This window comes from Gigantopelta aegis, chromosome 9, assembly GCF_016097555.1.
Source record: "Gigantopelta aegis isolate Gae_Host chromosome 9, Gae_host_genome, whole genome shotgun sequence".
Taxonomy (NCBI): Eukaryota; Metazoa; Mollusca; class Gastropoda; order Neomphalida; family Peltospiridae; genus Gigantopelta; species Gigantopelta aegis.
The window spans coordinates 24,379,391-24,400,911 of record NC_054707.1 but is presented as its reverse complement, the minus strand read 5'-3'; the positions used below and the strand labels follow the sequence as shown (position 1 = coordinate 24,400,911).

Below are 21,521 nucleotides of genomic sequence, written 5' to 3'. Positions count from 1 at the left end.
CATGGATTTTGTTTTAAATTGTTTTCATACAAGGAGCTGATTTCAGTATTATGAGATTCCTAAATCAGTAACTTGTCTCATTCTGACTTGGCTGTGGGGCTTCACGATAATTCTGCTGTTAAGCGTACCAACATGTCTGTCACGTGTGATTTACAATCATTCCCATTTAGGTGTTCTCACAGTACAGTTTGATTGCTTGCGACAAATAGGTGAAACTAATTGCATAATGAGAAAGCCCCTTTAGGTGTATACTACCAAATTAAATCCCATAGACGACAATAGTAACATATGCGGCTAAAACTCCTACCTGCAACGTATCAACCGACATAAACGCCACGGATATAAATACTACCACCCCTTACACTTGAAGTGAATCAGAAAAAAATGGGGGTCAAGCTGCTCGTTTCTGAGATAACGGGTAGCGTCTATGACTACCCTAGTTTCGCACAAAATTTGAGTACTTTTTTTTTACAGGTACCCCATACATGTTTCAAGCACAAGGCTACTTGACACATTGGTACTAGATGAAATAAAATTGCACATTTATTTTACCCAGATGAAACTATTATTTTTTACAACCAACACACTCACATTTATAACCAATCACAGGACTTGTGGTGTTCACTTCTCTATCAAAAGTTCGGTGCACCTCGAACTTTGACCCAGCCGGAAGTTATTTGGTATAGTACTACCTATTTAGTATAATAAGGAAGGAAGGAAGGAAATGTTTTATTTAGCACCGCATTCAACACATTTTATATACGGTTATATGGTTAAGGACCACAGATATAGAGAGAGGAAACCCGCTGTCGCCACTTCATAGGTTACTCTTTCCGATTAGCAGCAAGGAATCTCTTATATGCATCATACCAGAGACAGGATAGTACATACCACAGTCTTTGTTACACCAGTTGTGGAGCACTGGCTGGGACGAGAAATAGCCCAATGGGGCCACCAACGGCGATCGATCCTAAACCGACCGCGCATCAAGTGAGCACTTTACCACTCGGCTACGTTTTAGTTTAGTATATGTCTTGTTTCTCATATGTGCATTAATAAATGAGAACACACAACTACCGCAATCACATCACATAAATACATGTATAGCCAATTTTGTTTTTTTAATATAGATACACTAGTAAATTTAAAATATAAATATTGCACAGAAAAGAGGTTGGGTATTTTGGTAAGATGAACCTTGAATGTGTCCTTCCACCACTATTGAAGAATATTTTATATTTACGTTCATTTCATAATGCTCAGTTTCTAACAACCATAAATCCTAGACAACGTTTGGAATTGGGAGTGGACCGTAGACCAGTAGTACAGCGTTTGTCTGATTTAGGATCGACATCCGTCGGTAGGCTCGTTGGGCTATTTCTTGTTCCAGTCGGTGCTTCACAATTGGTGCAACAAAGATCGTGATATGTACTACCATCTTTGGGATTGTGCATATAAAAGATCTCTTGCTGCTAATCGAAAAGAGTAGCCAATCAGTTAGTGGCAGCAGGTTTCCTCTTAGAATCTGCATGGTTCTTAAATATATGTCCTTCGTCATATATCACTGAAATTAAAAGGTGTTAAGTGCATCATTAAAGCATTTTTTCCTTTCTTAATTTCTACAAGTGCCTTAATAAGACAGCAGCATACAACGAAATTACAATCAATTTACCGAACAGAAGAGCAACAACAAAATTCGAAAGCAACTATATTTTTACCTATGATGGCCAAGCGAATCTTGATAGAATGATACATTTATCTACATGTATTTATCAGTTATGAAGCAAATTTCAAAAGGAGAATCAAAGAGGAAACAAATATATTATATACATACATAATAACATGATTTAACTGTCATTGTAGTCGGGGGAAATGAATACACCACTAGAATGTTTGAGAGGAGGGATGTAGCTTCGTGATGGCAGGACCACTCGTAGATCATACCGTGTGTTAGAACTTCTGAGATTTCCCATTCCAAGCACTTCTGTGACTGACATGTTTTCGGTCTGTGGGGAAGTGCATATGAAGAATCCCATGCTACACCCCAAAAGGAGTAGGCTACATATATGTGGCAACGGACGATTTCTCAATCTGTAAGCCTGTAGAGAAATGCCATGTTTCTAAGAGTCTTACGTTTTTTCCTTTTCTTTGCTGATTTTGTTTAGAGGACATTCTTCAGACCTTGAAGTAAAGGTACCAAAAAACAAGGGGTCTCATTCTGAGCTTAGTTTGACACCCAATAGCCATGTATTTTTCGTGCTGGGGTGTTTATTAAATATCCATTCGTTCATTCTGAGCTGTTCTGCTATCAAATAATGCCAAAGTCATCGATTTCGTTGTTTTACGTTGTCAGGTTTCGGAGTATTTATTTCTTTACAAACTACCACCATCAGCTATTCTTAGATGTTGGGGATATATTAATTAGCCTTGAATCTTGAGAGTTGGGGTAGAAGCCGTGTCCTTCCTGGTCCCGTCCCTGCTTTCGATACCTATGCTATCTCGTGGTCCATTCCTTGACGTGGTGAGGTAGCTTGCATATCCCAATGATTCCGAGAGCTATGCCAGCTGGAGCATCAGCGCTTGGTAGGGTCACCCACGCTGGCTGGTCACGGGTAGAGACTAGACTAATATGGAGGAGAAAGCTTAAGTATTTTAATTAAAATTTACAAATTAACAAAAGATTATCACATTAATAGAGGAAAAAGGGGCACTTGGATATTTTATGGGAGGCCAGGTCCCTTCCCCTTAGATCCGCCTCTGCCGCAATTGCCGTGTTAGCAGCAATGGTTCTTAAATACGATCTTTTCGCGACTGGACAACACCTATCGTAGCCTTCGATATGTCAGTCGTACGAACTGATATTAGTGATATGGACATACCTAAATGCAACTATATTTGGAACTTACAGTTTGTGAGAAAAGGAGCTAGACGCGAAATGTTCAATGGTGGAGCCAAACGCAACGTTGACCACGTCGCTTCCGCTACCGATGGAATAATAATAATGGCCATCATTCTAAATATTAGTGCTACCTGTACGGAGTTAAGATTCTAGATTCCATGTTTGAGCCCATGCTTAAGGCAGATTTTTTTTTTTTTTTTTTTTAACATCAACATGGTGACACCCGGAGTGGGCCTATATTAGAATGACTGTTTTGCGGATGCACAATATCCCGGCGTCTTAGGAACAGGTTGCGTGGTCTGTTGAAGTTCTGGGTAGGTAGACAACTGCTGGTAAGGTGGTGGTGGGCCTAGAGGTGCTGGCGTTGGATTGAACATGCCCGGATGTGCTGGATACATATGTGGCTGGATCATGTACTGAGTTGTTACTGAAAACAAAAAGAATCAAGATTAAAACATACGTTTTGACCACAGACATCCTAGTAAAGAACGTTCAGGTCTGTTTATCAACACACCGAAACACGTTCCATAGTTTGCACATGCATCACGCAGTTGCCCCGTACGTGTACGTGCGTGGGGTGTCATTCTCGATTTTGGACCATTTCCAGGAAGGTTCATTAATCACTGTGGAACATTATTTCTGTCAATCTTTTTCATTCTGTTGATCATACAGTTTTAGTCATTTTTATTGTTTGAATGTGTGATTTACTGATATAAAAAAAACCCGTCAACTTTCAAATTTCACTTCTGACCCCAATCGTCCATCAAGATCTTTGGTGGTCATAAAACCTATTGTAATACTAAACTACCGGTTGTAATGTTTGCCCAATTAATTCACTATTATATAACCATTCCCCATAGCTAATATACCTTCAATTTTGGCAATTGTAAATTCTTATTAGAGTTCCCCTACTTTTTTGAAGTATATATATATATATATATATATATATCAGGGCTTCTAGAATTTGTATAAAATCCACCAGCCATGGGATCAGTGATTTAAAACATTTAATAGGCTCGATTAAAAATTCACTAGCCCTACTGTACTTTAAGTTAATACAATCTTACTAAATAATAGTAATAATCCGATATGTCACTTAAAGAGGGAGATACAGCTTAAAAACACTTAACATTGGTGGGTTGGGGTGAGGGCAGGATATTCGTATTTACAAAATAGACAACTGCAAGATTTGACTTCTTCTTTTTTCACTAGTCGTTGGACATGGCGATAATATATATATATATATATATATGCCATATTTACTGGACCGCATTTTGCATTATATATTTTGTTGTAGAAATAATTGCCGCCATCTGGAAACCGAAAACGGTTAGGTAGTGTGAAACTCGTGTCAAGCAGACACTTCGTTGAGTGAGAAATTTAACCTTATGTACAAAATTAACGTGGTGAAAAAGTGACCAAAAATTAGAAGTAGGGGAAATAAAAGTTGACATATCTTGGCAAAATATCAGTATATCATAGTATTTTACACACCAAAATGAAGCTTGTAATTTCCCCTATAAAATAAAATAAAGACACGTAAGTCCATCCAACACTGATACCCTGATGTTACCTGTTTCAGAAGATGTCCGTCCCGTTATAAGACAGAGGTCCAACACTGGTATCCTGATGTTACCTGTTTTAACAGACGTCCCGTTATATGATCACGGTCCAACACTGATATCCTGATCTTACCTGTTTCAACAGACGTCCCGGTATAAGACCAAGGTCCAACACTGGTATCCTGATCTTACCTGTTTCAACAGACGTCCCGTTATAAGACCAAGGTCCAACACTGGTATCCTGATGTTACCTGGTTCAACAGACGTCCCGTTATAAGACCAAGGTCCAACACTGGTATCCTGATGTTACTTGTTTCAACAGACGTCCCGTTATAAGACTAAGGTCCAACACTGGTATCCTGATGTTATCTGGTTCAATAGACGTCCCGTTATAAGACCAAGGTCCAACACTGGTATCCTGATGTTACTTGTTTCAACAGACGTCCCGGTATAAGACCAAGGTCCAACACTGGTATCCTGATCTTACCTGTTTCAACAGACGTCCCGGTATAAGACCAAGGTCCAACACTGGTTTCCTGATGTTACCTGTTTCAACAGACGTCCCGTTATAAGACCAAGGTCCAACACTGGTATCCTGATCTTACCTGTTTCAACAGACGTCCCGTTTTAAGACCAAGGTCCAACACTGGTATCCTGATCTTACCTGTTTCAACAGACATCCCGTTATAAGATCACGGTCCAACACTGGTATCCTGATCTTACCTGTTTCAGTAGACATCCCGTTATAAGACCAAGGTCCAACATTGATATCCTGATGTTACCTGTTTCAACAGACATCCCGTTATATGATCAATGTCCAACATTGGTATCCTGATCTTACCTGTTTCAGTCGACATCCCGTTATAAGACCAAGGTCCACACTGGTTTCCCGATCTTACCTGTTTCAACAGACGTTCCGTTATAAGACCAAGGTCCAACACTGGTATCCTGGTGTTACCTGTTTCAACAGACGTCCCGTTTTAAGACCAAGGTCCAACACTGGTATCCTGATGTTACCTGTTTCGACAGACATCCCGTTATAAGACCAAGGTCCAACACTGGTATCCTGATCTTACCTGTTTCAGTAGACATCCCGTTATAAGACCAAGGTCCAACACTGATATCCTGATGTTACCTGTTTCAACAGACATCCCGTTATATGATCAAGGTCCAACACTGGTATCCTGACCTTACCGGTTTCAGTCGACATCCCGTTATAAGACCAAGGTCCACACTGGTATCCCGATGTTACCTGTTTCAACAGACGTCCCGTTATATGATCAAGGTCCAACACTGATATCCTGATCTTACCTGTTTCAACAGACATCCCGTTATAAGACCAAGGTCCAACACTGGTATCCCGGTGTTACCTGTTTCAACAGACGTTCCGTTATAAGACCAAGGTCCAACACTGGTATCCTGATGTTACCTGTTTCAACAGACGTCCCGTTATAAGACCAAGGTCCAACACCGGTATTCTGATGTTACCTGTTTATCAGACATCCCGTTATAAGACCAAGGTCCAACACTGGTATCCTGGTGATACCTGTTTCAACAGATGTCCCGTTATAAGACCAAGGTCCTACACTGGTATCCTGGTGTTACCTGTTTCAACAGACATCCCGTTATAAGACCAAGGTCCAACACTGATATCCTGGTGTTACCTGTTTCAGTAGACATCCCGTTATAAGACCAAGGTCCAACACTGATATCCTGGTGTTACCTGTTTCAACAGACGTCCCGTTATAAGACCAAGGTCCAACACTGATGACGCGACCTTGTTGTTTCTTCTTGTACCAGGTGTAGGATATCGTTATGAAAACCAGAGTGAGGATAAGCAAACCTATCCTAAAACAATGAAAACATTCGCTGATGTGGGGCAAATAGTAGCCTACCTAGCCTACAGTAATTGGGGAGGGCGTTAAAATGAAATAAACCACAGTCTCCTCTAGTTACAGAAAAAGTGTAAACATAGAAGGGCATTTTTTTTCTTTCTTTTTTAATAAATGTTTATTGCCCCAGAAAAACAATAGATAATGTCAGGGTTGGGGCCCCGAATCATTACCGTACATAGCAATTATACATAGCAAAGAAAGAAAGGGAAAAAAAGCTGAAATAAGTATTTCCTCCAAACCAGCAACATTGTAAAACAAACAACCATAGTCTGTTTTTTTATATAAAAACAAAGGCTGGCCGTTTAAATATTTTCCAAAAATCTTAACCAACATTCCCAGTTTTTGTCAAATTCTTTATGTAAACAATTCTTGTAATACATATATTTTTTTCTAATAATAGCTTATCTTCAAATAGAAGGGCACTTTTATCTTTTCTTCATTTTTTTTCTCTTTTTTTTTCTTTTTTTTTTGGTCAATTCACAGAAAGATTCCGTCAAGTTAAGTCATAGGGTTTAACGTGCACATTCAGAGCACGCTGTTTTAGCGCACACCTCCGTCCATATCCAGGACAGGAAGGTTCTGTTTTGAATGCATGTTACTTATTCATATGCATAGAATGACGATGTGAGCTGTAAGCCAATAATCGCGACACAATAACATGGGGCCTTCGTCGTGGAGCAGCTGTACAATGGGGCAAATGTTGACAGACAAGGGTATCACCGTTTGTTGTCATTCTTTTATTAAGATGCCGAGGGTGTGTTGGATGCCGAGTGTGTGTTCGATGCCGAGGGTGTGTTCGATGCCGAGCGTGTGTTGGATGCCGAGCGTGTGTTCGATGCCGAGGGTGTGTTCGATGCCGAGGGTGTGTTCGATGCCGAGGGTGTGTTGGATGCCGAGTGTGTGTTCGATGCCGAGGGTGTGTTCGATGCCGAGGGTGTGTTGGATGCCGAGCGTGTGTTGGATGCCGAGGGTGTGTTGGATGCCGAGGGTGTGTTCGATGCCGAGGGTGTGTTCGATGCCGAGGGTGTGTTCGATGCCGAGCGTGTGTTGGATGCCGAGGGTGTGTTGGATGCCGAGGGTGTGTTGGATGCCGAGCGTGTGTTCGATGCCGAGGGTGTGTTCGGTGCCGAGGGTGTGTTCGATGCCGAGCGTGTGTTGGATGCCGAGGGTGTGTTGGATGCCGAGGGTGTGTTGGATGCCGAGCGTGTGTTCGATGCCGAGGGTGTGTTCGATGCCGAGCGTGTGTTGGATGCCGAGGGTGTGTTGGATGCCGAGGGTGTGTTGGATGCCGAGGGTGTGTTCGGTGCCGAGGGTGTGTTCGATGCCGGGTGTGTTCGATGCCGAGGGTGTGTTCGATGCCGAGCGTGTGTTGGATGCCGAGGGTGTGTTGGATGCCGAGGGTGTGTTCGATGCCGAGGGTGTGTTCGGTGCCGAGGGTGTGTTCGATGCCGAGCGTGTGTTGGATGCCGAGGGTGTGTTGGATGCCGAGGGTGTGTTCGATGCCGAGGGTGTGTTCGATGCCGAGCGTGTGTTGGATGCCGAGGGTGTGTTGGATGCCGAGGGTGTGTTCGATGCCGAGGGTGTGTTGGATGCCGAGGGTGTGTTCGATGCCGAGGGTGTGTTGGATGCCGAGTGTGTGTTCGATGCCGAGGGTGTGTTCGGTGCCGAGGGTGTGTTCGATGCCGAGCGTGTGTTGGATGCCGAGGGTGTGTTGGATGCCGAGGGTGTGTTGGATGCCGAGGGTGTGTTCGGTGCCGAGGGTGTGTTCGATGCCGAGGGTGTGTTGGTTCGATGCCGAGGGTGTGTTGGATGCCGAGGGTGTGTTGGATGCCGAGGGTGTGTTCGATGCCGAGGGTGTGTTCGATGCCGAGGGTGTGTTGGATGCCGAGGGTGTGTTCGGTGCCGAGGGTGTGTTCGATGCCGGGTGTGTTGGATGCCGAGGGTGTGTTGGAACACTTTGATATGTTTGTAGAGGATTCGTACGAGTCGTGGAAATACCGGAAAGTGACGGAATTTGCAACGGTTATTTCCCAGGCCTGGAATGTCATGGTGATATTTTGCAACCCTATATAGTCGTTTGACAGTAATGCAAAAGGTGAATTTATAACTTTTGTTATTGATGTTCAGTCATTTTCGTTTAAAACTTCTAAATTCGGACAAAACTCAACCTCCCCCCCCCCCCCCCCCCCCCCCCCCCCCCCCCCCAAAAAAAAAAAAAAAAAAAAAAAAGCCCGTACGTCTATGCACTAATTATAAAAATAATAATAAAAAAAAAAAAAAAAAAAAATCTTTACCAGCATTATCGTTCCAACCAGTGCACCACAACTGGTCATAGGCTGTGGTATGTACGTTCCTGTCTGTGGGAAAGTGCATATAAAAGATCCCATGCTGTATTAGGAAAATGTAGCGGGGTTTTTTCTGTTTGACTACGAGTCAGAATTACCAAATGTTTGACATTCAATAGCCGATGATTAATTAATCAATGTGCTCTAGTGGTGCCGTTAAACAAAACAAACTTCTTCTTATTCTTTCTTACCAGAAGTACCACAAGCGATAAACATCCATCGTAGTCCGGCAACAGGCATCCGCGCAACAATACTCCCAGTCATCACAACTGAAAGTAAAATGTCATCCGTCATCATACTCGTAATAAAATAGCTATAGTCATCACAGTTAAAAAAAAAAAAACCCAGGCTTTAATGTTGTTGTTGTTGTTGTTGTTGTTTATTTTGACTTTAATTTTTATATCATGTGTAGTATATGCCTAGTAGAAATGTGGTACCTTATAACATATGGCCGCTTCAGTCGATATGGCGGGGGGGGGGGGGGGGGGGGGGGGTATTTCCAGAACAAAACCAAAACTACAACAACATACAGAATAGAATAAAATAAAATAATATTTGAACGAACAAACGAAAGAACGAACGAACGAATGAACGAACGAACGAACGAACGAACGAACGAACGAACACAAAAACATTTATTTAATTATAACAGTATATAGTCCGTTAAGATCAGTGATGAACCATTGCACTGCCATATTGTAACTATATAACGAACAATGTCAAAACTCGTATAAAACATATCTAAAATGAACTTACATAATATTGAAATGAAATAAAAATAAAAATAAAAAAGGTGTCTTAACGTATTACCATCAAATTATATACATTACGTCTTATTTCTAATACAGGTGGGAAAAGCACTGCTGGAACATTCCACGGGCATAATTGCACGTGCAATTTGTTTACTCTGGATGTTCCAGCAGTTTACTTGTATCATAAAGGAGATTTAACTTACCGAATGAATGAATGAATGCCTGTTTCATAAAGGAGATTTAACTTACCGAATGAATGAATGAATGTATATCGACACCCCAGCACGAACAATACATCGGCTATTGAGCGTCACACATAGGTAAATGCGAAAATTAAGTATTTAACCTACGCAATTAAACTACAATTTTGTTAAGAAACTTTTAAAATTTATATTGACAGTTGTTTTTAAAATGTTATGAGATGTGTATGGGTTTAAAACTTAATGTGTGTGTGTGTGGTGGTGGGGGGGGGGGGGGGGGTAAATATGAGTTTTAACATTATTCATTATATAGAATTACGTCGCTTCCCTTTGACTCAAACATATTATAATAGATGAATAAATAAACAACATTGAGATGTACATGTAAGTAAAACACTGCTTTATTTACTTACTATATGATCTTCTGACGTTTCTTCCCGAAGCTGAAGAAGTGGTACGTACAGACCGTCAAACATCCGGCTCTGCTCACCTACAACATGTATAGATATTTTAAAATCGACCTCGGTGGTGTCGTGGTTAAGCCATCGGACAAAAGGCTGGTAGATACTGGATTCGCAGCCCAGTACCGGCTCCCACCCAGAACGAGTTTTTTAACGACTCAGTGGGTAGGTGTACGACCACTACACCATCTTCTCTCTCACTAACCACTGATAGCTAACAACTAACCCACTGTCCTCGACAGACAGCCCAGATAGCTGAGGTATGTGCCCAGGAAAGCGTGCTTGAACCTTATTTGGATATAAGCTCGAAAATACGTTGAAATGATATTTTAAAGTGACAGACCCTAGTTTTTAAACACTAACGCATAGTTTTCTCTATTAGAGCCGTTTATGATCACTGTAATGAAAAAAATTATTTATATTTTATTGTTTAGATTATCCATTTGAGTACAATCGAAGCATTTCTGGTCATCCTGATGTCCCTTATACCACAAAACGTTTTTTTCTTCATATTTTTAAAAACGCACGTGCGTCTGAGAAGTAACGGTTATGGAGTCTTAGTTCTTCTCTATTTTAAAGGATATTTCCCGGTTTCTAGGTTCACTCTTGGTTCATATGCCAGTGTGGATGTCACGGGGATTCTATAATACCCGTAACTGAATGAAACACGATTGTCCAAATATCTCTCCTAACTGTATATCTATTAGATCTCTCTGTAACAGGCAGTTATACCCGCTGGCTCGTCTAGGTATGATCAGAGATACGATCTTATATAAAGTATATATTATTATAGCACGTTTAGTTCACTAGAAAACACAACAAAACACAATACACTTTGGAATCTGTATTAACCTACGCTGACAAATGTACTGCCGCAGTAGTTAATTAATAACAACAATAAAAACAACCCAGAACTGATCACTTAATTAGTTAATCTCTAGGTGTCTAGTTTACACAATATGCTAATCACTTCACCGTGACACAACACCCACACGTGTGATAATTGAGAAACGCTTCCAGGAGAACTTAATTAATAAAGGAATTACAACGCTATTCCTAACTGGTTAATTTTTAATTAACCCTTACTACTCGTTCAATTAACGTGTGATAATTGAGAAACGCTTCCAGGAGAACTTAAGTAATAAAGGAATTACAATTCTATTCCTAACTGGTTAATTTTTAATTAACCCTAACTACTCATTCAATAACCTTGTAATACAGAATTAATACTGGTACCTATCACAATAAAGACAATAACCTACAGTTTACCTAGGTCCTCTAGGATGACTGGTTAAGCTTTTTATAAGTATTTAGGACAGTGAGCCTACAGATTACTGCGTCAGATGACCGGCAGCACCGTCTAAATAATATTGGTATAATACAGTATTAAAATATTTAAAGTCACATCAATCACATCAAGGTTATACAACAGAGCAGAAATGATATTTACCAAGTCAAAACGGACGGACGTTCCCTGGAAGCCTTCCAATATGTTTCTCCCCGATATCTCTAAAACCCTAGCTATTTATTCAAAACTCTCAGAGACGGCGAATATCGCCTGGGGGTACAAGGCGGTACCTCACGTATCACGTGGATTTTCCACAGCCACCACGCCGGCATATTTTTCTCTGATCGTCAGACTGGCTGTCGCCATTCCGCGAGCAATCCCCTGGTCACAGCACTAGCGGAGTTATTACGTAACTACTGGCCACATGGCCTCCACACCTGCGCTAGGTGTGTATTAAAAAAGCTCGACGACCGTCGCGCAAAGGTATCACGTAACAAGTTGCCCATCTGGGCTAAGTGCATTTGGAACTGCACACGGTCCTCTAAAATAATTAATATCGCCACAGGCGAAAAGAAATTAAGAGCATGTACCGTCACAGTGGGCTTCAACGCGGCTCACTAATCACTAACAAAAGAAAGAAATGTTTTATTTAACGACGCACTCAACACATTTTATTTACGGTTACATGGCGTCAGACATAAGGTTAAGGACCACACAGATTTTGAGAGGAAACCCGCTGTCGCCACTACATGGGCTACTCTTTCCGATTAGCAGCAAGGGATCTTTTATTTGCGCTTCCCACAGGCAGGATAGCACAAATCATGGCCTTTGTTGAACCAGTTATGGATCACTGGTCGATGCAAGTGGTTTACACCTACCCATTGAGCCTTGCGGAGCACTCACTCAGGGATTTTTAATCCAGATACCGATTCCAAACCGGAGTCGGTATCTGGATTAAAAATCCCATGCCTCGACTGGGATCCGAACCCATTACCTACCAGCCTGTAGACCGATGGCCTAACCACGACGCCACCGAGGCCGGTAAATCACTAACAATTAACCATTAACCTCTCTTCCAAATTGGGAGTGGGGACGTAGCCCAGTGGAAAAGCGCTCGCTTGATAGTAATCGGTTTAGGATACATTCCCATTGAGCCATTTCCCGTTCCAGTCGGTGCTCCACAACTGATGGTAGACCGTGGTATGCGCTATCTTGTTTGTGGGACGGTGCATATAAAATAGCCCATGCTATTAATGAAAACAAAATGTAGCGAGTTTCCTCTCTAAGACTGTTCGTCAAAAATTACCAAATGTTTGACATCCAATAACCAATGATTAATCACCAATATGCTCTAGTGGTGTCGTCAAACAAAACAAATATTAACTGTTTTAAATCTGAATAGACAGCCAGTTATAGTATTTAAAAGTTCTGTAGTGTCTTGGATGAACATTGAGTGACTGACTTTAAAAATCTGAATAGACAGCCAGTTATAGTATTCAAAAGTTCTGTAGTGTCTTGGATGAACATTGAGTGATTGACTTTAAAAATCTGAATAGACAGCCAGTTATAGTATTCAAAAGTTCTGTAGTGTCTGGATGAACATTGAGTGACTGACTTTAAAAATCTGAATAGACAGCCAGTTATAGTATTCAAAAGTTCTGTAGTGTCTGGATGAACATTGTGTGACTGACTTTAAAAATCTGAATAGACAGCCAGTTATAGTATTCAAAAGTTCTGTAGTGTCTGGATGAACATTGAGTGACTGACTTTAAAAATCTGAATAGACAGCCAGTTATAGTATTCAAAAGTTCTGTAGTGTCTTGGGTGAACATTGAGTGACTGACTTTAAAAATCTGAATAGACAGCCAGTTATAGTATTCAAAAGTTCTATAGTGTCTTGGATGAACATTGAGTGACTGACTTTAAAAATCTGAATAGACAGCCAGTTATAGTATTCAAAAGTTCTGTAGTGTCTGGATGAACATTGAGTGACTGACTTTAAAAATCTGAATAGACAGCCAGTTATAGTATTCAAAAGTTCTGTAGTGTCTTGGGTGAACATTGAGTGACTGACTTTAAAAATCTGAATAGACAGCCAGTTATAGTATTCAAAAGTTCTGTAGTGTCTTGGATGAACATTGAGTGACTGACTTTAAAAATCTGAATAGACAGCCAGTTATAGTATTCAAAAGTTCTGTAGTGTCTTGGATGAACATTGAGTGACTGACTTTAAAAATCTGAATAGACAGCCAGTTATAGTATTCAAAAGTTCTGTAGTGTCTTGGATGAACATTGAGTGACTGACTTTAAAAATCTGAATAGACAGCCAGTTATAGTATTCAAAAGTTCTGTAGTGTCTTGGATGAACATTGAGTGACTGACTTTAAAAATCTGAATAGACAGCCAGTTATAGTATTCAAAAGTTCTGTAGTGTCTTGGATGAACATTGAGTGACTGACTTTAAAAATCTGAATAGACAGCCAGTTATAGTATTCAAAAGTTCTGTAGTGTCTGGATGAACATTGAGTGACTGACTTTAAAAATCTGAATAGACAGCCAGTTATAGTATTCAAAAGTTCTGTAGTGTCTGGATGAACATTGAGTGACTGACTTTAAAAATCTGAATAGACAGCCAGTTATAGTATTCAAAAGTTCTGTAGTGTCTGGATGAACATTGAGTGACTGACTTTAAAAATCTGAATAGACAGCCAGTTATAGTATTTAAAAGTTCTGTAGTGTCTTGGATGAACATTGAGTGACTGACTTTAAAAATCTGAATAGACAGCCAGTTATAGTATTCAAAAGTTCTGTAGTGTCTGGATGAACATTGAGTGACTGACTTTAAAAATCTGAATAGACAGCCAGTTATAGTATTCAAAAGTTCTGTAGTGTCTGGATGAACATTGAGTGACTGACTTTAAAAATCTGAATAGACAGCCAGTTATAGTATTTAAAAGTTCTGTAGTGTCTTGGATGGACATTGAGTGACTGACTTTAAAAATCTGAATAGACAGCCAGTTATAGTATTCAAAAGTTCTGTAGTGTCTTGGATGAACATTGAGTGACTGACTTTAAAAATCTGAATAGACAGCCAGTTATAGTATTCAAAAGTTCTGTAGTGTCTGGATGAACATTGAGTGACTGACTTTAAAAATCTGAATAGACAGCCAGTTATAGTATTTAAAAGTTCTGTAGTGTCTTGGATGGACATTGAGTGACTGACTTTAAAAATCTGAATAGACAGCCAGTTATAGTATTTAAAAGTTCTGTAGTGTTTGGATGAACATTGAGTGACTGACTTTAAAAATCTGAATAGACAGCCAGTTATAGTATTTAAAAGTTCTGTAGTGTCTTGGATGAACATTGAGTGACTGACTTTAACATTGTTTTAGTTGACGTCCCATTCGAAGAAATCACTACCCATGGGCTCCCCTTCTTCTTCTTTTTTTTCTTACTTTTTTTTTTTGGGGGGGGGGGGGGGGGGGGGGGGGGCAGGCTGGCTTTTGCCGAATTAAACGAAACTGCCCGAATCTGGATAACAACCATTTTTTCATATTAGCTTTGCTGCCAAACAGTTATACAGGGTTGCAAACGAATCACTACGCATCTTTACATGGATTACAACTAATTTTGAGAGTAGAATCATGGAAATACATGGTAAAAAGGTCTTAAGTTAGCACAGTTTGCCCGAATATTTGTATAATTTTTGCCAGAATTTGATGTTTTGCTCCAGCACTGGGGAGGGGGCAGTTGCCCCTTTCCTGCCCCGACTCGTACGCGTATGCCCATGTGAATAAATTATGATCTTTCAGGAGGGGGAAGGGGAAAAAAAAAAAAAAAAAATTGGCTCCAGGGTGTACTGAGCTTTCATATTGTAAGTTTTTCATCTCTGGTCAGAAACGTTATTAAAGATATTAGCTCAAGGCACCAAGATGAGATTTACAATTTTGATAATCGTTTTTTACCATCCTCGTCACGAACGGATGACCACTTTTCATTAACACAAATGTTTTGTTCTTAACTTCTTACATTAGTTACAACATTTAAAAAAAATAAAAATAATAATAATATTTATTTAAAGGGACATTCCTGAGTTTTCTGCATTGTAAGATGCTTCCGACTAATAAAATATTTCTACGATTAAACTTGTATATTAAATATATTTTCTTGTTTATCATATCAGTGTCTGTATATTCAATGTGCTTCTGGTCGACTTAATATTTCTAAGAAGCTCAAACTGGATTTTCTCTTCAAATAATTTCGTACGTACAAACAAAATTATATTTTAGGAAATAAAATGAAATTTAAACTAATACAAATATTAGAACGATCAGAAACACGTTTAATATACAGTCACTAATATTTTATGCAGAAAAATATATTTGATATGTAATTACAATCGTTAAAAAGTTTCTGCTAGTCGATAACATCTTAAAAATTGCAGCAAACTCAGGAATGTCCCTTTAATTAATTAATACTATAGATCGATCGATAGACAGACAGATAGATAGATAGGTAGGTAGGCAGGTAGGCAGGTAGATATATAGGTGGGCAGGTAGGTAGGTAGAAAACGAAACAAATAATTAATTAATTAATTAATTAATTAATTAATTAATTAAAATAAAAGTCATAGCCGTGAACTTTCTTAGAAGATTTTTTATTTTATTTACTAAATAGTATTTCTCAATATTCATCATTGTCCTGCCTATTTCAGATTTTATAGAAAAGAAATGTCCCCAACCGAATTAATTTACAGCATTATTTCCTCTCTAAACAAAGACATTTTGAACAATTAACTAGCGTAATTAAAGTAGCCAACAGACAACATCCAGAACTTGACATAAGACAATATTTAACTTCATTCAAAAAGTAAATATTTAACAAAACTAAAATGTCCGTCTATGACAATAAATTTATTGAATATGAATTAGGCTATGAGGCGGGACGTAATCCTGCGGTAAAGCGCTCACCTGATGTGCGATCGATCTAGGATCGATCACCGTCGATGGGTCCATTGGGCTATTTTTTGTTACAGCATGTGCACCACGACTGATATATCAAAGGTCGTGGTACATGCTATCCTGTCTGTTGGATTGCATACAAAAGATCCCTTGCTACTCATGGAAAAATATAGCCGCTTTTCTCTCTAAGACTATATGTCGAAATTACCAAATGTCTGATATCCAATTGCCGATAATAAATAAATCAATGTGCTCTAGTGGGGTGGTTAAATAAGACAAACTTCAACTATTAGTTAGGTTCTAAAATCACGTAAAGTCTGTTTAAAATGCTCATGAATAAGGCCACTTTATGTATTTGTAGTTAGTTGTGTACCACGAGTTAGGCTCTAAAATCACATAAAGTCTGTTTAAACTGCTCATGAATGAGGCCACTTTATGTATTTGTAGTTAGTTGTGTACCACGAGTTAGGCTCTAAAATCACATAAAGTATGTTTAAAATGCTCATAAATAAGGCCACTTTATGTATTTGTAGTTAGTTGTGTACCACGAGTTAGGCTCTAAAATCACATAAAGTCTGTTTAAAATGCTCATGAATAAGGCCACTTTATGTATTTGTAGTTAGTTGTGTACCACGAGTTAGGCTCTAAAATCACGTAAAGTCTGTTTAAAATGCTCATGAATAAGGCCACTTTATGTATTTGTAGTTAGTTGTGTACCACGAGTTAGGCTCTAAAATCACATAAAGTCTGTTTAAAATGCTCATGAATAAGGCCACTTTATGTATTTGTAGTTAGTTGTGTACCACGAGTTAGGCTCTAAAATCACGTAAAGTCTGTTTAAAATGCTCATGAATAAGGCCACTTTATGTATTTGTAGTTAGTTGTGTACCACGAGTTAGGCTCTAAAATCACATAAAGTCTGTTTAAAATGCTCATGAATAAGGCCACTTTATGTATTTGTAGTTAGTTGTGTACCACGAGTTAGGCTCTAAAATCACGTAAAGTCTGTTTAAAATGCTCATGAATAAGGCCACTTTATGTATTTGTAGTTAGTTGTGTACCATGAGTTAGGCTCTAAAATCACGTAAAGTCTGTTTAAAATGCTCATGAATAAGGCCACTTTATGTATTTGTAGTTAGTTGTTTACCACGAGTTAGGCTCTAAAATCACGTAAAGTCTGTTTAAAATGCTCATGAATAAGGCCACTTTATGTATTTGTAGTTAGTTGTGTACCACGAGTTAGGCTCTAAAATCACGTAAAGTCTGTTTAAAATGCTCATGAATAAGGCCACTTTATGTATTTGTAGTTAGTTGTGTACCACGAGTTAGGCTCTAAAATCACACAAAGTCTGTTTAAAATGCTCATGAATAAGGCCACTTTATGTATTTGTAGTTAGTTGTGTACCACGAGTTAGGCTCTAAAATCACATAAAGTCTGTTTAAAATGCTCATGAATAAGGCCACTTTATGTATTTGTAGTTAGTTGTGTACCACGAGTTAGGCTCTAAAATCACATAAAGTCTGTTTAAAATACTCATGAATGAGGCCACTTTATGTATTTGTAGTTAGTTGTGTACCACGAGTTAGGCTCTAAAATCACATAAAGTCTATTTAAAATACTCATGAATGAGGCCACTTTATGTATTTGTAGTTAGTTGTGTACCACGAGTTAGGCTCTAAAATCACATAAAGTCTGTTTAAAATGCTCATGAATGAGGCCACTTTATGTATTTGTAGTTAGTTGTGTACCACGAGTTAGGCTCTAAAATCACATAAAGTATGTTTAAAATGCTCATAAATAAGGCCACTTTATGTATTTGTAGTTAGTTGTGTACCACGAAACCACCTCCGTGGATCCATTCAACTGATTGTTTTTATTTTCTCGTTCCAACCAGTACACCATAACTGGTCAAAGGCCGTCGTATGTGCTTTCCTGTCTGTGGGAAAATGCATTTAAAAGATCGCTTGCTACGTTAGGAAAAAATGTTGCGAATTTCTGACTACGAATCAGAATTACTAAATGTTTGACATCCAATAGCTGATGATTAATTAATCACTATGCTCTAGAGGTGTCGTTAACAAAACAAACTTTTGTGTACCACGAATCATTTTGATAATATGGTATCTCTCTTCTTGTTTTCTTTCTCTTTTCTTCTTTCTCTTTTCTTCTTTCTTTCTTTCTTTATTTTATTTTAAAAAAATTAATCGTTTGTTTATCTCTTTTATTATTATTTGTGGGTGTTTTTTTTATTATTTGGCCTACTGTTTACCATTTCTAATTGTGACCCGATCTAGATATATAGCTGTGATGGACAGGTAGTTTTAACCATAATTGGATACAAGCACGAACACGCAATAAAATGAATTAATTAGCATCAACGTGATTCTTATGGCACACAAATGTTTTAGCCTCTGTTGACGACAAGACTACTAAAAACGTGTTATCAAATCGTAATAAAGACTTATGGAATCACATAGAATATCACTACATATACTGGCTTACCTGGTTTGCTATGAACACAAGAGCGACAATGATATAGTCGTTGTATGCCATGTCTGAATGTTTTTTCTCATAATCTCATGAATATACATACATCTATGGCAGGGAAATCACGTAGTGAAACTCGATATTGTTGCCATAGATACACAGGTATTTCATTATCGATTTACCCCAGCTAACCGTAACATTTACCCAAAGCAGACCAGTTAAGGGTATTAATCACTAAACACGTCACAATAACTTGACACATGCGTAGGAAGCTCGATCTAATTAAATAGTATCAATAGCGCAAAGCCAGGGTGTCATGGGCTGTAGTATCGATTCTTTTATGTAGACACGCCTATAAGCGTACGGGGCAGGGGTAATGCCAGAGTAAAACCTCAAATCAGGGCAAATATGATAGAGATATTCGGTAAAAATTTACTAACCTGAGGCCTTTTTACCATTTATTTCCATCATTCTACCCACAATATTGTAAAAAGGTGATATAAAAATCTTTTATATATATATATATATATATTACTAATAAGTAGGTATTTCCTTTCCGACGTCGGCGGCCACGGCTGCCACGGTGGCAATGGCGTAAACTTTCGCGTTTAGCTCCATTTGTCACAAACTATAAGTTCTACATTGATGTGTATAGTTCACGTCGTTGCAAATTTGTTTGGGTTTTGTTTTTGGTATGTGTGTGTGTGTGTGTGTGTGTGTGTGTGTGTGTGTGTGTGTGTGGTTTGTTTGGTTGTGTTAATGAAATTTATGTATAAAATTTATTTCATTAAAACTGTAATTGATTGTTTAATGTTTTTATAATAATAATATTATTATTATTATGTTGTTGTTAGTTGGGTTTTTTGTTTTTTTAATCAATGGAAAGAAATGTTTTATTAACGACGCACTAAACACATTTTATTTACGGTTATATGGCGTCCGACATATGGTTAAGGACCACACAAAATATTGAGAGAGGAAATCCGCTATCGCCACTTCATGAGCTACTCTTTTCAATTAGCAGCACGGGATTTTTTTATATGCATCATCCCACAGACAGGATAGTACATACCACGGCCTTTGTTACACCAGCTGTAGAGCACTGGCTGGAACGATTTAATCAATGGTTGCAACTATCAGCGACACCGAATATGTTTATGGTAGATGAGATATTTAATTCCGCGAGATTCCTGTTTACTATTTTACTAGGTACGGCTATGTTCTGGGAGTAGGTAAATGCACATAAAAGACAACTTGCTGCTTGACAATAATAACCACATAAGTAGGCCTACTCGTGTGGCGGCAGCGTGGCTCTTTTCCAGAACCGGTTTATTCTAGTAGCACATGTAGAACGTGCTACGGGTCCCGCGGCTCAAGTCACAATTTTATTTTCCCCATATCATTTTCCCTTTCTCCCCGAGGGGCTTGCAAAATATATATCCCGGGAAGAGGGCCCCGCTGTTATTTGTGCTACAGGCTCCGCGGATCCTAAAACGGCTCTGCTCTTTTGTCATTCTTTGAACCAAGCGAGCCGTACGTAGTTTAAATGTACTGGTTAAATTAAAATTAGTCTATATGTCCGTTGTTGGTGTTAACTGTCCATATTTGGAGTTATTTATTTCTGAACATGACTGTTACTAAACATTCTCCTTGAATCTCCACACATGCAATTATTTTCTTCCAAAATCCACCCATTCCACCCCACCTTAATTCTGTCCTGGACTCGGTCACTGATGAAGGCAGATGCTCTGCCCATGGTAGATGTACTTGAACCTTTGATGTATATTAACTGGATTAGTTGTTTAAGAGCCATATCGGGATGCTGTGGGTGGGGCAAATTATGGTTGCACACTCCCTTTAATTTTGCTTGCATTTCAACACAATTTCATTTAGAATATTAGGCCTATATGCTGTGATAAAAATAGGACAATGTCGAAAGGGCTATGTGACTGCTATTTTTAGGAAGTGTATTCGTGTCATAACTTTCATGCAAAAAAAACAAAACAAACAAACAAACAAAAAACCCCACAAAAAAACTCCAACAACAACAACAACACAAAAAACCACAGGGCTGACCACGAAAGTTATCCACCTTAGTGCCAGAGGTAGGCCTACCGCTTCATTTTGCTGTTAAATACGAGTGGCAACGTACCACAAGCACAATGAATTGTTATTATTTATTAAAAATGACGACTAACTTCAAAGGATTATTTAAATACTACAAAGGTCAAGAAATATTATAAAAGGCATTTCAGTATTTTATTGAGTTCTGTCGCAACAAGACTTCGGACACTTATAATCAGCCGCGGGTCTTATCACCATGTATGCCGAGACTACCACAGGTTTAATCTTTACAAATAAACCACCCAGAGTAGTTCCCCTTCATTTTCTTGATTCTAACATCAATAATCGTAGTTATATTAAAAGCAAACCAAAATTAAATAAATTTGTCCAGCTCTATCTTTCCTTCTTTTCTACACCCTCCTGCCTGCCTGCCAAACTAAAACGGTATCAGCATATTTATACATAATACCCGGTAGCCAAAATATTTTAAATGCGATAAATGCTCTGTGTATACTGATACTTATTTAAACACAGGTGGCATTTAGAATGCAGGGCCCAATTTCACTAAACATCGTAAGCCTGATTTTGCACGTAAACGTAAATTTA

The 21,521-nt window shown here is 38.9% G+C and overlaps 1 protein-coding gene across 1 annotated transcript; it reads right to left on the bottom strand.

The window, feature by feature from the left end:
* Nucleotides 1-1,695: 1,695 nt before the first annotated feature.
* LOC121381322 (vesicular, overexpressed in cancer, prosurvival protein 1-like) lies at nucleotides 1,696-19,013 on the bottom strand. Its single transcript, XM_041510582.1, has 5 exons — nucleotides 18,867-19,013; nucleotides 10,067-10,143; nucleotides 8,893-8,970; nucleotides 6,185-6,309; nucleotides 1,696-3,326 (listed from the first exon to the last, which is right to left on the bottom strand). Exons 1-5 carry the CDS (start codon nucleotides 18,915-18,917, stop codon nucleotides 3,139-3,141), a joined length of 519 nt encoding a protein of 172 aa, XP_041366516.1. The 5' UTR covers nucleotides 18,918-19,013; the 3' UTR covers nucleotides 1,696-3,138.
* Between the last annotated feature and the right edge of the window lie 2,508 nt (nucleotides 19,014-21,521).